The sequence below is a fragment of the Brachyistius frenatus genome, unplaced genomic scaffold (assembly GCF_029030835.1).
Source record: "Brachyistius frenatus isolate BFR_SWC_R1_liver_20210118 unplaced genomic scaffold, ASM2903083v1 Contig_116, whole genome shotgun sequence".
NCBI classification, from domain to species: Eukaryota; Metazoa; Chordata; class Actinopteri; family Embiotocidae; genus Brachyistius; species Brachyistius frenatus.
The window spans coordinates 925,854-946,747 of record NW_027210715.1 but is presented as its reverse complement, the minus strand read 5'-3'; the positions used below and the strand labels follow the sequence as shown (position 1 = coordinate 946,747).

Below are 20,894 nucleotides of genomic sequence, written 5' to 3'. Positions count from 1 at the left end.
GCACATAAAATGCACAACCCTAAAAAACAAACATAATATCTGCCAGCCAGGCACAATTTTTCTAAAATTACAAACATTAGATTTTCTTAAAAGCATGTCATTTAAAAGTGGTGGAAAAACACATAATGAAATATACAACCCCCCTCCCTCCAAAAAAAATAAAAATAAAGGATGACTAAACTGTTAGCTAAAAGTGACCAGTTTAAATAGCTAAAAGAAATGGTTAAATATCCTAAAATAGTTGACTAAAAGTAATGGATAAGTGGTAGTTAGCTGAACGCAAATGACTAAACAACTGAGATTGTTAAATGTAGTCAAATAGATAAATGGTTATAATTAGTAGCAATGATTAATGGTTAAATAGTTGAAACAGTTAAACATGAAGGATAAATCATTGAATTATTTTTTTAATAATGGCTCATTGGTAAAATAGTGAAATGAAAACATAGCCTAAAGTAAAGAATGTCACAGCATTCATTTGTATGGAAAATATTATTGTAACAATTGTCTACTGTACTTGATTGTCTACTGTCGACTACTGTTAAACAGCATCTAGTTTAAAATCCATTCACATCAAAGCATTTGTAATAAAACACGTGTTGAGGTTTATTCAGATTGGTCTTCAGGGCTGTTGAACTACATCAGACAATAACAGATAATAGTTTTAATGTTTACTGATTTGTGTTTACAGCCAAAAGAGAGAAATGCTAGCTAATCAGGTAAACTTAAAGATAGCACAAGGTCATAGAGCGGGTTCAAATCTGAACATTAGCATTATTATTGTCATCAAGACCAAATCATCAATTGGCTTTTAAATGGCTATATGAGGAAGATTATTAAGTAAATCCTGCCCCTCCCACGACTCTGAGGGTAAGAACTGTGGACCCGAGGGATAACAAGTCATCCTTCTCAGACTGGTTTATCTTTTGAACATGAAAAGGAACATTAGGTAGTCGCACCAGAGGAATCCCTTGGTATTTACCAGATGACATTTTTATTAGGGCGTTCTCAAGCTAGTTTGTCATTCAAAGAATGACTGCGAGTTCACCGTGTTTTTTGAAAATGGCAGTTGTATTTAGAAACTGTTCACGCCTTGTCTTGGATTGACCATTAGTTGCCTATCAAGAAACAATAATATTGGAACAATACATTCAAATTTCAGTTAATCTCTTATGTTTTGATTGGCAGTTGTTCGTCTCTTGCATGCCATTGGTTGTATAAGTTTCTCAGGTTAGTTATACAACAGATTTGCCTCACCTTACATAATTATACAAACATAATTGGTTTTGCTGGACTAAAAAAATGAGCTGCCCAGTAGAACATTAAGTGCAAGCAGCCAGATGTTATGTAGTCTGTTCGGATGCCTTACGTGCGCGAAGGCTGAGTGCTAAAGGGGCGTAAACTTCACCTGAAGGTATTCAGGCCACACAGGTTTGACAGAACCACAGAGTGACAGCTAGCTGGTGTTTAGAGTATGTTCCCTGTAGATGCTTCTTCAGTATTTAATACATTTCCCCAGAGGACTGCAAGTCAACTCATTCTCAGACTTGTTTATCTTTTGAAGAATGACTGGGAGAGACGATAAGTCTGGAGTTTAGTTGAGTTATCATTTCATGTAGAAACACATATTCATGAATAACCTACCCAACCAGCGGGCTTGTGGTCCAAAGGGTGTCAGTTTGATGCCTAAAAAAGGAGGCTGAATCTGGGAGGAAGAGCTTGTCTTCTTTCATGATCACAACTGAAGTGTCAGGACGCTTAACCGCCATTGCTCCAAGTTAAGATAATTTTAAAGCAAATCAATCATTGAGGAAAAAGCTTACGGTCTCTATAATGAATGTCCCGTCTTCTAATGTGTAATTGTAAATTAATTGTATTTCTTCATTTAAGACACATTAACACTTAAGGCTACACTAATTAAATTCATGGCCACTTGGATGCAACAAAACAAGCTGTAAAAGAATCTTAACAGACACATTATGAAGTTGTTATTATGATGGCACAACATTAGTAATCAGTCCTATTTCTTTCTAGCTGATGAATATCAGTTTAACTCTGTTTTGGCTTTTACCAATTCCTTAAAAAATACCGTCTCTTTAGCTGCTAAATGTCCCACAAAGTCGAGCTCATTGATCATTTTTGCTGTTTGATGCGAGGCAGGTGTCTGAGCATTTTCACTGAGAACTGCTGTTTCCTGGTAAGAAGAGAGCAGTGAACTAAAACAGTCAATTTTAAGTAGCATATGGTACCAGTGTAGGTTTGGGTACCAGAAGTTCCATACTTTTATCACTTCTGACAGAATGGATTTGTCTCTATTTAGTATTAGAAATGTGTTGTCGTGTTTTACCATATTTAGACACCTAGGTTACATCCATATTGTTACATTTTGGTTTTAAAACTGCAGGAGTAAATCTCATCAAAATTTATCTGCTTACACAACCTGCCCAGGAAGATAAAATCACTTGGTTTAAACTTTAAAATGTTACATTATAGAAGAGCTTATTTCACCCTTTTCAAACATATTTTTAGGCATGTACCTGGAACTGGGGACAAAACCTGAACTACAGTCCCAGGCAAGCTGTGGTAAAGCAGTACAGAGCTATGGTTCTATTCTAGGGCCAATTTCCCAAAGTACCACACAAGTCTGAGTACCAGAGAAATGTTACAGAAACATAAGAATTACCACAGAATTCAGTGTAGGGCATGAGGTATTAGTGTTACAACCACTCCCTGTTAAGGTCATGTTCTTTGTTCTTGTTATTTTCATTTTCTGTTTTATTTTTGTTTCCTTGCCTTCTCACCTCGTTTTGGGTGTCTTGACTTCTGCTGCGTTCAAACGGGGCCGTATTTACCATGTACATGAGAAGAGTCCATATTAACGACCCCCTCTTGTATTTTTGTATTCACGATGGCTGAACTCGAAATTTTCTCGAGTTCACGAGTTTTGATGTGTTTGTTACCGTTTATGGAAATGTCAGAGGCCATGGAAGTATATTTTTTGTTGGATGTTAAGATAATATATTGTAATTTTAGTCATGTAGAGTTTGTCGTCATAACTTAGATAATAGCTTACGTCTGAGGAAAATGTTGATCTTTCCAATTGTCTCACCTTTTCCCTGTGTCTTTACAATTCCTTGCTAAATTGTTAGCCTCTATGGCTTCTAGACGCTGTTAATGTTACTGTTGCCTATCAACGCTATTTTTTTACGACTTAACCACTTGAACGCTGAGCATACGGTGCACACAACTTCCCATTTTGTAACGATGAGCTCACCAGTTACATTTGATTGCAGCATTCCTGCCCTTGTGTGTGATTACCTCCCTCTGCCCTGATTGCTTCCACCTGTGTCCAATTGTCTTCCCGTCGTCTTGTGTATTTTGCCTACATGCTTGTTTCAACCTCTTATGAGTTTTTCCAGTATCGAATTTGCTCTTTGTATTTTGACTCAGGCTTAACTCAGCCTGTTTTGTCTGACTTCCAGGTTTTGACCAGGGCCTGTTTTTGGACCCTGAGGTGGCTCTATACCCCTTACAAAGTATACATTGATGATGTCATCACATGAGACAGCGGCTGTAGCACTAAATGTCAAATCACTACAACTCCATTCCTCCATTGAGGATGTAGTGATGGACACTGGCTGAGAGATCAAACAGCTCCAAGCTGGAAAAAGCTTATGAAGGCTGTGAACCGAAACGGGACGGTTGAGGGTCATAAAACCACAACAAAGAGCTGGGAGATGTTAATACACTCTAGGAGGAGCTGAGGAGAACTACAGACTGCTAATTCTCTGGATTGTCAGGGTCAGTGATCCCTTTCACATTGCACATAGCAATTGGGTCTATTTTTATTATATAAATATATTGATCAGTGCAGCTTTAAAGCTTTAATAACTGATGTTACTATTGAGCCTTTCAGGCTTTGAGAGATTTCAGTCTCATGGAGGTTCCTCAGCAAAGGTGGTGACGATTGTTTGGGCAATTGCCCTAAGACATGTGTAAAGAGATCTGTTGTGAGTCCTCCTTAAACAGTCATGAGTAGAGATGAAGATCATCACAAATACTGCAGGCAGTCTAACATCTTGCTTTGCAGACTTCTCAGTGTTTTTGTGATATCATCCAGCCACAAGCAAAACAAATATTAACAGAGACGCTTAAAAGTCAAATTTGCAATCTGATCCTTCAAACTACATTAATTATCTTGAGTAGACGGATTAGGAAGTAGAATGATCAAATATGAGAAGTAATTCTGATAATGATATCAAAGGGATGTCATCAGTGTCATGCAATTATCTCTGTCTGGGCTTGGACACAATGCATTCGAAGGAGAGAGTCTGCCTCACAAACTGTGAATATCTCTGCCTCTGCTGTATCAGTTTTGACTTTCAACTTGATATTCAACTTTATGGAAGTTCAATCCTTTAATTTTAATTTGGATTTTGAGACCAAAACATGGTCACAAGACATAAAAACTGAATCTTTGTTTTATAGAAGAACCTGTAAATCTATGTTTCAGATTGGTGGCTTCTGCAAAAGAACAACTCTCTTCTACATGTTTAGCACTGCACTGGTTAAAGCAGGGAAAATTAAGTCATTATTTTTTTACACGGAGAAGGTCTTGACTCTTGAGAATAGCAGAAAGAGAACCAGTCCTCATGGTTGCCCAAGTTGTCTTGAAATTCTGTGGAACAGAGGACATTAAAAACACACTGAGGAACAAAGACTGAGAGGGTAAATGTCTGGGAAGGAAACTGCTGACTTCACTTGCACAGGAGTAACTATATATGTGAGGGCAACTCTATGATGGGGGACTCCCTTCATAAAATACTACCAGATGGTTCAGTCATCTCACTGCTTTTGAAGTGTCCCTGTTTCTATGTGTGAGACTGCACAACCTCGGGTGCTGTGATCCAGACAAGTGAATATTATTTCCTCAGACCAAAGCAGACTGTTTGACTGCAAATGTGAGAGCAGACTGGAGGGTGGAGGCCAGACTCTGGGGCTGAAAACAATTAACTTAAAAGGTCTTTAATTTACCAGTGTAATCAATAAATGATTATAGTTCAAGTGTTAATCATCAAACTCTGTTTTCACCAACATCTTCACTGGGTTTTCCTCATGTTATAATTTAGAAAATGTGTGTTTCCCTGGGTTTGTGCTGTCTGTTTTTTTTAGCACCTTGTGGGTGGTGCTGCATCGGCTGAGGAATTCCTGGTGAAGCAGGGTTTGGTCAGATCTCAGTGGCCGCCCTGTAATGCAGGCAGGAATGTCTCAGAGTCGTTACGGCGTTAGATACTTTGGATGAGTCAGTTTGTAGTTGCAGTTAGTTCACAGCATTATAATGCTTAAAAATAAGATTGATACAGAAATCCTGTTTCATTACTTTGTTTATGCTTTAGACATTAAAAATAATTCATGTGGGTGGAAATAGAAAAAAAACAACCTCTAAGGCCAACTAATCTATTGTTCAATAGCACATAATGTACATAGATTTGTGGCAGTATTTAGTATGTACGAGATAATTGGTATACTAAATGGTATTAAATTACTAGAGGTTAGAATCATCATAACCTAAATGATACAATATTATCACAATACAACAATATATAAATTTTGCAATATGCTGAGTGTTGCAATAACATATATACCCATATATTGCAATTCATAAGCTCTTTTCTACTTCAAATTACATCCCCAAAAATGATTTTGTTTTGTTTTGGTTATAGAGCTGTTGGAAAAAAGGCTTGAGCAATATTTCTTCAGTATCATACAGTTACAGTCTCCAACTAACATGCTCCCTTCAGAACCACAAGAGGATATCAACATTTTTGGGTGTCCCAATTATTTTAGTTGTCAAGTGACCATTGTACTATTATATTATCAGATGTCTTAGTGTTGTCTTCCACACATTGTGTTGGTAAACAATTAGTCACTAACTAATCTGTCAAGATATCAAAAGAATTTGCAGATATATATAAATCATTCTTTTTTTATTATTATTATTTACAATTTTGCCTAATACTGCATTTCTTTGTAAATCATTTGTATAATATAGACTTGTACTGATGTGTGTGTGTATGGCATAAAAACAAATAAACAAATGAAGTCACACGATAAGATCTTTCTTTCCGTGCGATTTCTGTTCTGGCATGACTGTATGACAGAACTACAACAGCTGCTGTGTCAGATACATCCATTCTTAGAAATAACTGTTCCCCACATCTATACTGAGGCTTTATGTAGAAGAAGACTGCGGGACAAGCTAAGCCCACAGGTCCTGGTAAATACTCAGTCCCAGCCAGGGCTATTAAGTCAACATAAAGCGATATACTGTTTAACCAATGAACAGAAACAAAAAGACAAAACTTTAAGTCGCATGCTCCATGTTTGATATATACATATAAAGATGATATACTGTAGTGTCTGGATTTAAGATGATATTTTGTGCTAATGCCCAAGCGATTTCGAGAACATACTTAAAAGCTTTTTGTCCCATGTCTTTAATGTCAGGATGTGATTAGCCTAGCTTAGCATGAAGGCTTCGACTGGATAACAAAATCTAAATCTAATAACCAAGCTTATCTGACAAGGTGCACTACAGCAAAAGCCTAAACTAAAACATTGCTTATTACATTATTTTTGTATGTAAACAGATCATATAAATTACATTAACATGTTGATCAATGATCCTGGTGCTGACAGGTGTGTTTTTGAACTGCTAGCTGTTTCCTCTTGTTCCCTGTCTTTATGCTAAGAAGTGTAAAGACTGTGAGCTAGAAAGAGAAGCAGTCCGGTTTCTGTCTCACCTCTGCAGAGTCGGCCAATCGCCGTGAAGTGCATGCGGGTGTCAGATCTTTGGTTACGGAACATTACAGATAATGGACGACACGGATACCCTTTACTCGATGTCGGTAACTTGTGAGGGGGAAGTGAGTTTTGACACCATCAAGCAATCCGTCTCGCAGAACTGACAAACCATAAATCTGTCTCTAAGAACAGAATTCACTGCTGAAAAAAGTTTTCAAGAATTTAAAGTCACATTTCTCTGGCTGTGGTCAATAAAGGGTCAAGAAAGGGAGCCATGATTGATCGCCAATATTTATATTAAAAAAAATGATTAGAGCCATTTAAGTGTCCGTCTTTCCAACTCATTGCAGACTTATAAGTTTAATAAACATGACGTAGAAACACATTGACAGTAACACGTATGTCTTTCAGCAGAAAATAATTGTTTGTGCACTTTGAGGTGTGCAAGTTGGGTTCTATGTATCCTGTCTTTGTGTATCTCTGTATGAACTTCGTCTTTGGTGCAGCATCTCACATCTGCAGCTCGTTTGGAGGTGGTGATTTTCGGTGTCTGATGGGGGAGCGTAGCACTGGACCATCACGACATCCAGTTCCGTGTTTATCTCTGATCCTCAAACAAAAGCCTCCCATTTCCTGTCTCCTTAGCGCCTCAAATCCATGATCTGCTCTCCCAATCGGCACTTGTCTTTTTATTTTCTTCTTCTCTTTTACTGCCAAAATGTGATCCCTTTTTGTTTGTGGCCCAATGTTAAAGATCTGTTTCTCAGGAAGCACAGAGTAGAATACAAGTAAATCATCACAGCCTGATTAATTACCCACATGCTGGAGAGTGATTACAAAAGCTTGTTTTCTCTTTCCCTCTGGGCCTGAACAAAGGCTGACAAGGAAAACACAACTTGCTGGTAGTCCAGTTACACTGTAAGTAGTTATTAGGATGACAAATGATTTCCTTATCCACAGCACAACCTAGTGGGAAATGAGTGCAACTGAGCTTCATGTTGCACATACTGTCAGACGGCATTGTCTTTATTTCAAATCAATTAAGTTTGGACAATTTTATCTTTAGACTGAGTTTCAAACATTAATTCTCATTATGAAATTCATGGACTTTGCTCAAATATTTTAGCAAATGTCCCCAGTATGATGTTCTAGTACGGTAATTAAACTTTACACGCAACTAACCCAACCTCAGAGGGACTCCAGCTGCTACATGTCTCACTGTCACATTTTTTAAACTCCTAAATTACCTAAACATTCTGACGAAATACTTACTTTGGCCTCAGTACATTTAAGTGCAAAAAACAATATTTACATGACTAAAATGCATTAAACATGATTGTAACTTCTTCTAACTCTGATGATTCCAATTATTACCTTTAAAACCATAAACCTAGACCTTAATTTATATGGATTAATCAAATAAACAGCAAATTAAAAGCACACAACTGTCTTCAGATTTTGATCTGCTAAACTCTGATTAGCCCACTGTCATCAAATAAACATAAACACAAACACAAACATAAAAACAGAATGTTCTCATGTGGAATGAAACGTTGACTGAATATTTTGTATTAATATTAGACTCCATTCTTCATTATGAAAAATCAGATTGTGAAAATAGGCTCTGAAGTAGCTTACAGGGTTTTGCCAATATAACACTAAAATTAGAAGTTAGATTTGAGCCCATTATTAAAAACAAAAGTTTACTATGGCACTTTGTATCCCAGCCAAGAACTTCAAACTAACACTAAACATAAAAAAAAAAAAAATTGTTTAACGAGTGAAATAAAGACATGCAGTGCAATGATGACATGCAAAAAGATTTGCACTATAAAAAGCAGTGAAGGACCAAATGGTCTGCTTACTCTCCAATTTTTTTAAGGTATTAAACAGCAGAAAAGGATTTTTAAAAAGGTTGTAAATGCTTTTTTAACTTGTATCTTTACATCTGCCATTTTATACACAATTCTCTGTAGTTTAAGCTTATTGGCATATTTAGATCTTTGAAATAAAAAGTTTTTGATCAGTTTCAGCTATTATTGTCAGCCAAAGACCTTAAATGATGGAAGTTCTTGGTGATTGGAGTTTATGTTTCACAGGAATGTAGCCCCAGGAAAAGCTATAATATTTGACCTTTCATATTTTGCCCGGCGCTAACCATTTAAAAAGGGACCAGTTATCTGTCATGTACGGTCCTTGGTTTGTGTTTATTAGAATAAGTCGGTAGCAGACAGACGCCATGAGGATGTACAGACCAGCAGGTACGTATTCATTTGTCAGGATACTGAAAACGTGAAATACAAACTAATGCAAAAAACATGAGGACAAGAAGTCAGCAGTAAAATTGTATTCCGTAAATCAACATAGTCATTATATTCAAAGCAAACACCTCTGTACAGTTTAACAATATAAATATCGATGACACATTGTTGTGGGGTGATTCCTCAGTTTGTGCAGCACCTTAAACATATAAATTGGTGTGTTCCAAACCTGGCACTTCAATTAGACAATACAGCCAGGGCTGTTTGATTTGACAAACCAGAACGGAAAGCTTCAAAAGATCTGAACCACTCTGTTGTTCAACCTGAAGTTTAACATTCCCACTACAGAACGAAGTCCTTTTCTCATCTTAGATAACTGGACATTTTCTTCATGCCGTTGCTCCTCTCTTCAGATTTTTCCAGGCCACTGCAAATTAAAGTGCTTTGAAACTAAGCATGTTTCATAATGGGTATATTAAGCAGCAAGTCAAAGATCCATCTGTACCACGGTCAGATATTTTAACAAGTCTCTGTGAGACCTGTGCTTTAAGACTTTTTACAGGCTGAGATTATAATGACCCTGACTGCATTTTTTTGTTTGTTTGCATGAATAACATCCAAATATCTTGTAATAATGGAGGGTAAGTTTTTAGGAATTTATATTCTGATTAAACAAACTGCCACAGCTTAGCATGTTTATGGAGTGCAGCAGACGAGCTCCACATCGAGGCCAGCATCGTACAGCCCGGGCACGTTCATGACGAGAGCCAAATGAGGGGAGTTCTGGACGAGGGTCAGAAAGTATGAAATATTGGTTTTGAATGTTTGGTAAATATCTGTCAGAGAAACAGAAAAGACACAGGTGCAGATCTGCACGAGAGCTGAAGGATTGCCTCGTGATCTTTTAAAGCGGCGTGAGGTAACTGTGCCTGCTGGCAGCTCCGGGTAGAAGCAAGACGTTTGGAAATCGTGAACTTAAAGACCTAAAAATCCTGCAGGGTGATGTCAGTAAGCTGCACGTGGACGCTGGTTCTGATGTCAAATTATAAAAAGCGTGTATATGACCTGATTCAACCTCGAGGTTATAAACCTTAAACAGGTCATGTTAACTTAGAGAGCCATTAAAGCCAACTAAAGCACTCTGTGGAATTCATAAACAACTTCCTGCTAAAAATATCAGGACCTGACTGAACTCCCCGCGTCGTCTCTATGAGCAGATTTAATGGAGCAACAGGCACAAAGCTGTAAATAGGTATCCAAGGATCACTGTCTCCTAGAAACGACAGTGTCTGTATCGCTGCTGCAGTGTTTGAATCACATTAAATGAAGCGAAGCATCGGAAGCTTCGGTCTGACTTCTGCTGTGATAACAACACGGCTCTGCATTCCTCTGGATCCTACACGTTTTATTTTTCTTGTGTTATTCAAGGAATGTTGACAGAACACATAAGCATGTCCCAGAGTTTAGTGACTTGCTTGTATTTTCCCAGCAAATCCAGGATTTGATCCAGAAACCTGCAGCTGACAAAAATATATCGACTTAAATTGCCTCTGCTGAAACAATGACCTGTTTTTGTGACTTGTTCTTTAGTTAGATACAGTAAATACCTATTCACAGTCATCAATAACATTAGAAACACATTCCTCTCTCATGGTACCTTTCTGATTATATTCATCTAAATAGTTAACATTAAGAAATTATATTTAAGACTTTTATTGATACAATAATATGATATTGTTAAGATGACCTGCTTCTGGGTCCAATGCCGACGACTAAACTAACTAAAAAAAATGAGGGTGCTCATGTTGACTAGCCCAAGCCAGTGGATGTGATAGTTTATAGCGAAGGAAAACCAAAGAGTGTCAGTGCTGAGAGCAGCCTTTTCAGATAAAAGCTGCTATTGGGGAAATAGTTTCAATTTCCATCTGAAGTTCCATTTTAAGTTCTGTTAAAGTAGTTCCTGTTAACAGGTCCACATTAGGCTAGTGTTTTAATCTGCAATGCACAATCTAAACCCTTTAAAATTGCCTTTGCAAATGTTTTATGAGGAAGAACATGCATTCAGCACATTTGTTAGAGCAAAAGGTGAATGCACATACATGTTTGTTTCGAGGAAAACTCCTTTTATCTAAATTCTGCTTCACTTTCCTTCTTAAAGAGCTTAACTGTTATTGGAAATACTGTAAGAATACAGCACCACCGATATGGTGCTGCAAGATCCATTTTGTCACTCTAAAACTGCAACAGTGTTTGCATGATGGTAATTCTTAAATCAAATTAAAGTTAAATTGTTAGTGTTTCATTTGGGTAAATGCAGCACACATAAACAACTCCTCCAACACAGGAGATAAAATACTGCTCTGAATTCTCTTTAACTCTGTAGTCAGCTTATAGTTAGAGCTGGCTCAGGTAGACCTGAACCAACCCTTAGATAAGCCGAGGCTGCTGGAGGACCTCGTTACATGCTGAGCTTCTTTTCTTCCCTCCTACTCTTTAACTGATTCATACCTCACCATCTTTTTCTCTCCCATAGCTTTTTCTTATTGTCTGTTGTCTTTCTTTTCCAGATGTCCCGTCATAGAGCTGCATGTCTCTGCTCTGCGCTTGTCGTCTGCACCAACAGTTCTTCTCTTGTATTTCTATGCTGTCCTTTTCTCTCTCTGCTCTCCTCCCACCCCAACCGGTCGAGGCAGATGGCCGCCCACCTCTGATCCTGGTTCTGTCGGAGGTTTCTTCTTGTTAAGAGGGAGTTTTTCTTCCCTCTGTTGGAGGTTTTTCTCCCTTACAGATGAGGGTTTTTTTTTCCCTCCTAGCTTATGTTAGAATTGTTGAATTGTTGGTTTCTCTGTATAATATTGTAAAGTCTTGCTGTAAGGACTTTAATGTGTTAAGTGCCATGAAATAACCTGTGTTGTGATTTGGCACTATATAAATACAATTGAATTGAATTGAATTGAATTGAATAGTAGTCAGATCTTAAGAAGAAAAAGCAGTTTCAAAGAAAAAAAAAAAAAAGCATTTGAAGAGCTTAGTTCTAAACTGTGTTCCAGCTGTGACCGTACAGTATCTAACACAGTGGCACCTCTGCTGCATTTGCTGTGCGGCTGTTCTGCAAGTTTCCCTTCAGTCTTTGAGCCCTGATCCAGCATCTCCTCCACGTGACACTCACTGAAAGCAGAGGTAGCTGATGATGAGTTTTGGGATGTCCAGTTGACCTATGACCTTCACAGCTGTGGTGCCCAGCTTATTCCTCATAGCCAACCTGCTGAGCTGCTGTAGACTCATCGGAGTGGCTACAGACAAGGAGAAGGAGTTTAATTCAAGCGATTACAGCCTATAGAGTATCAATAATATCTCACACACACACACACACACACACACACACACACACACACACACACACACACACACACACACACACACACACACACACACACACACACACACACACACACACACACACACACACACACACCCCTACCCCTTACACCTCCTGGCTGCAGCTCGTCAATATGGAAAATCACACCCTGCAATTTGATGGGATTGGTTCTTTAGGTTTCTGAACTTATGGTTTTTAGACTGTCACTGGTACAATGCACTTCAAAAGAAGAAATGCTCAGCAATGGCACTGACTGCTTATTTCATTCACGATATATTGAGCATATTAACAAGGTTACAAACTTAGTTTTCATTGGAGAGGGTCATTAAAAGTTGTCAAACAGCTCCCATACTGGATGTATGAACATTGTGAGTGAGATCAGTAACTAAATGTAACTATGATGTTTGGAAAGTACGGTATTATATCACTTTATAATTATTATTCTAATGTGAAATGTGGCAGCTTGGAAATATTGTTTTCTGCTTATATTTATAGTGTAAAAACATGTCCTTGTTTCACACTGTGATCGGCTTTCTATATAAAGATCTGGAAGTAGAGATGTGAATGTTCACCCTCATGTATCCAGTTACAGTGACTGATCTATAGATTACCAGCTGTATGTACAAGTATCATAGTAAACAACAGTGTGGCTCAGTAGAGTGGGTTGCACACTAATCGGAAGGATGGTGGTTTGATCCCCAGCTCCTCCTGTCCACATGCCTAAGTGTCCTTGAGCAAGACACTGAACCCTAAGTTGCTCCCGATGGTGTACCATCGAATGAATGTGCTCCTGATGGCAGCACCTTGCATGGTGATCTGTCTCATTAGTGTGTGAATGGGTGAATAGGAAAACTGTGTTAAAGCGCTTTGAGACTGAAAGGTGAAAGGCGCTATACAAGTACAGACCATTTACCATCTTGCTGAGACTTCCAGGAAGTGAAACATGATCCTTGCTTGCCATCTGCTGGTGTTCTGCTGACACTGCACTGTTTACAGCTACACAGACTGCCTGATCCACATGGTAATGTTTATTTCCCATTTATGCATCCCTGGCTTTTGTGAAAACGTACTCTCATAAAGGTGCAGGCAGGCTGCAGAGGGAGAGCCTGGCGTGGTATAGTCCACAGGTTTCCTGTCATGTTGATCTCTGGCATAGATGTTGGCACCAAACTCCAGCAAAATCTCTATCATCTCAACTCGCATGTTCTTAGCAGCGTGGTGCAGCGGAGTCTCGTGGAGCCGGGCAGCGTTCACTTTAGCACCTACAAGGGATAGAAAATTTAACGTCAGCGCTTTATTGATGCGCTTCTATATTTTTCTGATTGTCTGTAAAAGTCATGAAATTACCAAAAATAACTGACTAGTCCAACGATTCCAAATGAAGGCCCACATTTCAACAAAAGTTCTCACATTTCAAGATTTTACTTGGTCAGAAACCCTTTTTTATTGCCGAGTTTTTTCTCGACTCTTGTCACATTTTGTGCTCTACCAGAAATGTGGAAATCGTTTATGCCAATATACCCAAGTTTCAAATTAGGAACATAATATCTGGATATCATGATTCAAAAACTCATGCGAATAATTAACAGAATCATTAAAATTGTTCTATTCAAGGTCCTGCGGAGGAATAAATAGTATGTAAAAAAAGAATAAAAAAATGGCCCTTTATTTGTGTTGGATTTTGGCTACTACACACAATATGTGTCTTTAAAAGAATAATGTGTTTGGTTGATTTTCAGTATTAGAGACATTGGTGTTTGTTAGCTGATCTTCTGAAAAAGTTTTAAAGTAATCCAAACAACTCCATGCAACTGTGTGGCTTTACCACAAAGTAAAACTGTTATTTGTAACTAAAATCAATCCAATCATTGTTTGTTTTTGTTTTTTTGTTTTTTATGGTCATTTGTACAGTAAACATTTACTTAACAAGCTGCATGTATGACCGTATGAATGCTTGGTGCCTCATACCACAGAGTTAGCTGAAGAAGCAGGTGGTATTATTAGAGAACAGCTAAACTGGATTTAAAATCACAAACTCACCATCCATCTCGCTAGATTTAAACTCAGACCTCCAAAATGTGACGGCAGTAGACAAACAAGCCAGAGCAAACTTTAAAGCCCTGTTTCCTACCGACACCCACCTGCATTGAGCAGCACCTTAACACAGTTGGTGTGCTCATTCACACACGCCACATGCAGCGGGGTTCCGTAGTAAAGGTCGTACGCCTCGAGACAAGCACCCATGGCAATCAACAGCTCCACACACTCTGAGTTACCTTCAACAAAATCACAGAGTAGCGTGTCATTACGTTAACAAAAATGAACATTAGGGCATGAAATAATCAAACCGAAGCACTTTACCTCCCATGCAGGCCTCGTGGAGGGGCGACGCCGTGCGGGAGGTGAGGGCGGGGTTGGTCTTGGCACCGTGCTTCAGCAGGAGCCTCACACAGTCCAAACTACCAGCGGAACAGGCGTCACACAGCGGCGTGCTTCCATCCACATTTCTAGCATCCACCTGAGATGCATCATGGGACCCAGGATTATTTTCCCTAACATTCAATTTGTCTAAAAACAATTCTCACCAAATCCTTCCTATGCATTTTCTTTGTTTTACATAACTGTAATGTGTTTACTGCAACACAATCAGACACTTTTCAACTCCAAATCAAAATTCTACACTTGTCATGAAAATCCAAGCTCTTTTCAACAAATGTAATCCATGGTTATATTTGTTGGGGCTTTTCTGGATGGACAGACATCTGTCCGTCTCCCTGGTTCACCTGAGCTCCCGCGTCCAGCAGCAGCCGCACACACTGGGTCTGTCCACGGAGGCAGGCCTCATGCAGCGGTGTGATGGAGTCCACAGCCACCACGTTCACTGAAGCTCCGCTCTGGATGAGGTGCTGAAGCTGGGAGGCCTCGCCGAGAGAAGCTGCTTTGTGCACCTCTGTTCTCTCTGCCCAGCAGCCTGCAGGGGAGACACGGATATATTAATAGTTTATGTTCTCATTTTATGTAAATAGACATGCTATTTGTTTGGAAATTGTGTTACTTTAGAGGCATTTCATGCTTGAAGATGGAGGATGGAGGGACGGACGGACGGACAGACGGACAGACAGACAGATAAATAGAAAAGAATAAACTCACAACAGAAAGAATACTAAGAATACTAGCTGACCCTGTTTGCTGCTTGATGTCCTGTCCATTTGTTAGAAATGGGACACAGTCACACAACATTCGTCTCCTGTATTGGCTTCTCTTCAGTGATTTACCATTAAATCAAGACTTTAATTCTAAATTCTTCTGCTGATTTACACGAGTCTTAATGACCAAGTTCCATCTCCATCTCAAACATCCTTTAGTCCCACATAATCCTGATAGAGCATTTTGCATTCAAACTGCTGGCCTACTTATGGTTCCTCGAGTTTCCAGAAGTAGAACTGGGGGGAGGGGGGGGGGCAGAGCCTTTCAGCTTTCAGGCTTCTCCTGTGGATGCAGAACCCGCTCTACTTTTAAAAATAGGTTTAAAGCTTTAGTTTTTGAGAAATGTTATAGTTAAGGCTGTCTCAGGTGACCTTAATTCACCCCTTAGTTATGGTGTTATAGGCCGAGGCTGCTGGGAGCCCTCCATGGTGCATGGAGTTCCTCTCCTCTCGCTTTCACTCTCCATGCATTTAAATGCCACCACTGCATCTCCTTATGCCTTCTTCATCCTGTAGTTCTGTTTATTGTTTGTTGTCTCTTTATCCAGTTCTCCTCGCTCCTGTGGCTTTGTGCTTTTTTTTTCTGCAGGTATCACTGAGCATCACAAGCATGTTAGAGATAAAGGCTATACGACCACCTCCAAGCAGCTTGATGTTCCTGTGAGAACAGCTGCAGATTTGATCAAGTTAACTGCAGTCAATCTACCTGGACGTGACTGCAGGAGAAAAATAGATCCCAGATTGAACAGAAGGACGGTATACGAGTGACAGTGGGCTCCGTGAAGACGACCCAGGAGGAATCCACTGATGAAAGAATACAAATAAAAACAGACTGGAATTTTCTAAAATACATATTATTTAGCCAAAATGCTTCTGGGAAAATGTCCTTTGGACAGTTGTGACAAAATTAGAGCTATGTATGCAGAGCACAATGAAACCTCAAGTCTATCAAGGCATTCTGGAGAGAAACGAGCTGCCCAGTGTCAGAGAGATGTGTCTCAGTCTCAGGTTATTAGTCCTCCAACAGCATAATGAACCAAAACACAGCTAAAATCACGCCAGAATGGCTGAGAACAAAACATTGGACTATTCTGAAGTTGCCTTTTTTTCAGTCCTGATCTGAATTGTATATAACATCTATGGAAAGAGGTCACACATGCTTTCTGGAGGAGGCGCCCTTCAAACCTGAGACAGCTGCAGCAAGTGGGCCAGATACCAGTCGACAGGTGCAGAAGTCCCACTGAGAGCTACACAAATCACCCGTTAGCTGTGATCGCCTCTAACGGTTGTGAAACAAAATATTAGGTTAAGGGTCCCATCATTTCTGTCCATGACATTTTCATTTGTTTCATTAGTGAAATGTACAATTAAAAAATCAAGAGCAAAGTGGGATTTGTATTTAATGTTGAATAAACAATGGTGTACACAATTACTTTTGTCAGTTTTAAGTTATTTCAGAGAAAATTTGTGGGTTATTATTATTTTTTTTCATGAAAGGGTGCCAACAAATTTACACATTAAACATCTGAAAATATGTACAGACATGCAAACATAAACATACAAATGTGTGTGTATAATTATTGCCCTATACCAATGGAGGAATGTTACTTACTTAGTAACTAAAGTTACTAAATGCTACTTAAGTAATCTACTGTACTTTTGAAGTATTTCCATTTCACGTTAATTAATGTTTACTTAAAATCAAATTTAACTTTTTGCTTCTAGATATATTTGTTGATTTGCAAATAAAATACACATTAAAACAATACATACAGCAAAATATTCGTCTGAAACAAACTATTTTTCACTGCATTTAAAAAAAAATTCTAATCACAATATTTCTGTTAATTTATTCTCAGTCCAAGTTTGCATGACACGAATTTAACTCTGTTGTTTCATAAAGCTGTTTCCATTTACAGGATCTGCTTTCACTGACGCGGACTGAAATCCCAAACCGGCACACATGTAAACACCGCAAGACGATATTACACGTGATACCAAAAGAAACACAAACATGTGATTTACAATGTAAACATGTTGAGAGCGCTGCGATTTCTAATGTCATCTCCTAACAATCGTTATCTGTCAAAAACTATTAATGCACACCTTCCGCACGTAATTCATAATTCGTCATCAAATATGTGACAGCTGTTAATACCCGCTGGCTACATGGTAGGCTTACGTTAACGAGGCTGCCACTCCAACCGACTATGCCGGTGTCAAGATCCCAGAGGGCGATAATCTCAGATGTAGGTTTACTTCACACTCACCGATGTCTCCGAAGAAATATTGACAATTTTCAATGTCCATCCTCCGTTTTGTTTCCTCCCCGTAGAAATGCACACAGCGTCCACACAGAAGCAGCAGGAAACGGGTTGTTTGGAAACAGCCGCGTGTTTACTGTTGAAACGCGGAAGGAGTCACGTGACGGGCTTGAACCGCGAAGTGCATGTCGGAGTTTGTAGTTTTTACACCAAATAGGATATTTAATGAACCGTGAAGAGCGTAGGAATTATTTATTCTACTTAAAAATAAATAATGCTCCATGAAACAATATAGCACGCCACAATACAATGACACTTGCAATTGTAGTTACAAAATAAATGTTAAATAAATGTAGTGGATAATATAATATATTAATTTTTTTTTTAGCTGATATGTTGTCCACGATGCTTCTTTTTAGAGATTTGTTATTTAAATAGAAAGCATCACTCTACAGGGACGTGGGTTGATCACAGAACTGGAGGTAACAGCAGATGCGATGGGATATATCCAGCTGACCTATGACCTCTGATGCTCTGGTACCCAGCATCATCCTCACAGCAATTCTGCAAAGCTGCTGCAGGCTCAGAGGATTATCTGTCAAAAGCAAGAGGTCTTTATAAGATCAGTTATCATGATACAAAAGCAAAACAGGAAAAAATTAAACAGAATGCTGATAACTGTTGTCAAAACAGCTGCTGATCTAATTGCAATTTTAAAGCCAATGCAGAAATTTACTTTCATAAAACCTGAGGCAGGGGTAAGAAGGAGATGCAGGCGTTGTGTAGTCAACAGGCTTTTTCCCCTGGTTGTCGCTGGCGTAAACGTTGGCTCCAAACTCCACCAACAGCTCGACCATGTCGACCATGTGGACTCGAGCTGCGTGGTGCAAAGCCGTCTCATGAAACTTCACCGAGTTCACATTGGCACCTGCATGAAGGTGAGAGGAGTGTAGACCTGCTGCTTTTGAGTCCTTACAACTGAAACATTCTGGATGTTGCGGTTCATTTTTTACTGCTGATTCTTAAGGGGGATCCACCCTGACACAGTGCTATTGCATTTGACAATAATTTCCACATTCCTAGACCCTTATTGTAAGCTTGAGGGTGCATTTTTCATTGTATTACAGATTTAATCTCTCAGAATCACAGGGCAATAGACTTCATTTAAAGCTGCCAGTCTTAAACACATTTTTTGTGTTCACCACACTTTCTGATCTGTAGTTTTCTGACTAACCTGCACTTAGCAGCTCTTTGACACAATCCACACGTCCTTTAGCGCATGCAATGTGAAGGGGTGGACCGAAGTGGACATCAAATGCCTCCAGCTTGGCACCACTGGCGATCATCAACCTCACGACTTCGACGTTACCTGAGAGGAATAGAACTCACAGTGAAGACGACCGACGGCCTGTGACCGGTTGAACCGTTCTGCTGCTGCTGAAGCTTTACCTTGTATGCAGGCCTCATGGAGCGGAGAGGCAGTGAGAGCTGTGAGGGAAGGGTTAACTTTGGCACCATGCTCCAACAGCAGCTTGGCACACTCCAGGCTACCAGAAGCACAGGCGTTACAAAGAGGAGTGCTGCCATGGATGGTCCGAACATCCACCTGCAAGAAACAGGGAAACGATTCCTATTTATTAGACAGCATTTTGATAGGACATCAGACAGCTCCTACAATGTGAAAATGTTTATGTTAATCTGTCAAAGAGGTACAGATACAAATCCTTAGTAATACTGTTGGTGGCCTGGCAAATTTCCCAATGCTTATATTTATTCTAGATTGCATGAATTCAAACCTGTGTTTGTGAAAAGATGTCCCAATGCAATTTATCACAGCATTTTATTTCTTCATAACTACACAAGTCAGATTTGGTCCAACACAGAGCTTTATCTCACCTGGGCCCCAGCCTCCAGCAGCAGCCGGGCACAGTTCGGATGAGCCTGGACGCAGGCTTCATGTAGTGGAGTGATGTTATCCACCGTCACCATGTTGACAGATGCTCCACTTTCTATCAGCTGTTTCAGCTCCAGCGTTCTGCCTTGTGAGGCTGCTTCATGCAGGGCAGTGCGGTCTGCCCAGGAACCTTCCCCACACATTAACAGACAAGTAGACCTGTGTTTAATGGCAGACTAATACCAGGGAAAGGATTGTGCGAAGATTGTTTATTTTAATTTCATCAACAACACCTCTGCTTTCTCTCCTATGAAATGCCAGAATGTCTACAATCCTAAAGCAGACTACACCAGGTGCACCATTATCCCAGTAGTTCTTGCTTTATATATAAAAAAAAGAAAAAGTGTTTCTGTTTTTGCATGAAGACAAAAACTTTATAACTGAAAAAAGACTACATATAAACAATATTGTTGTTGTTGTTTTTTAAACGTAACTTTACATATTTTGTTCAATCTTAATCTGTTCAGTTATTAGTTGTAAGAGAAGTGGCTGCATTATTTTACTGACAAACGTCACAGACAACAACCAAACATGAAAAGTCTTTAGTTGTACTCAGAGCCGTTGTTGTGCTTCATCTCGCAGCCAACCAGGACTCGCTCATTAGCATGTGTATTGGTCATAGCTGCCATTAAAGCGGTAACACTATGTTTAACTGCCGTTTACAGCTAAATAAAGAGCGTATCTCGAGCCGGGTACGAGCCCGAGCTGGAGCAGCTGCTGGCTGACATGTTCTGGTCTGGAAGCCGTTTTATTTGTTGGCTCACCGATGTCGCAAAGAAACGAACGGCGCGCGGCTGACACCTCCATGTTTGACCGGAACAACGCTGACGTAAATTGATGACACAGCTGTAAACGCAAACCATGAACTGACGTCACGAGGGTCAAACGCAGCAGGGGTGCAAGGAATTGCGGGAGTCGTAGTCTTAGAGCGACTTCCCGAGCAGTCACCCGAGGTGCTTGTGTGTGGCCCAGTTAAAAAGTATGACGGGATAAATGTGTACTGAGGTCATAAACAACACAACATGC

The 20,894-nt window shown here is 39.5% G+C and overlaps 2 protein-coding genes across 4 annotated transcripts; both read right to left on the bottom strand.

Annotated features, from left to right (window-relative positions):
• Positions 1-11,886: 11,886 nt before the first annotated feature.
• asb13a.2 (ankyrin repeat and SOCS box containing 13a, tandem duplicate 2) lies at positions 11,887-18,197 on the bottom strand. The gene is given in 6 exon segments (XM_069713190.1): positions 11,887-12,358; positions 13,515-13,706; positions 14,586-14,720; positions 14,806-14,962; positions 15,228-15,415; positions 17,921-18,197. Coding segments are annotated over 6 exon segments (1,077 nt in total). The 3' UTR covers positions 11,887-12,230.
• Positions 18,152-20,696, bottom strand: asb13a.1 (ankyrin repeat and SOCS box containing 13a, tandem duplicate 1). 3 transcript variants are annotated; one of them, XM_069713191.1, is made up of 6 exons: positions 20,633-20,696; positions 19,811-19,998; positions 19,364-19,520; positions 19,149-19,283; positions 18,651-18,869; positions 18,152-18,509 (listed from the first exon to the last, which is right to left on the bottom strand). In XM_069713191.1, the coding sequence occupies exons 1-6, from the start codon at positions 20,673-20,675 to the stop codon at positions 18,364-18,366; spliced, it is 888 nt and encodes a 295-aa protein (XP_069569292.1). In that variant the 5' UTR covers positions 20,676-20,696; the 3' UTR covers positions 18,152-18,363. The 3 variants fall into 3 exon arrangements, with proteins under 3 accessions (XP_069569292.1, XP_069569293.1, XP_069569295.1); XM_069713192.1 differs by having other exon boundaries at positions 18,152-18,527; positions 18,651-18,842; XM_069713194.1 differs by having other exon boundaries at positions 18,651-18,842.
• Between the last annotated feature and the right edge of the window lie 198 nt (positions 20,697-20,894).

Coding starts and splice junctions, on each gene's coding strand:
- asb13a.1 (XM_069713191.1), bottom strand. CDS start 20,675: ATGGAGGTGTCAGCCGCGCGCCGTTCGTTTCTTTGCGACATCG. Junction 19,521..19,810: donor TGCTGGAGGCTGGGGCCCAG/GTGAGATAAAGC, acceptor TGTTTCTTGCAG/GTGGATGTTCGGACCATCCA. Junction 18,510..18,650: donor CTGCCTCAGGTTTTATGAAA/GTAAATTTCTGC, acceptor TGCTTTTGACAG/ATAATCCTCTGAGCCTGCAG.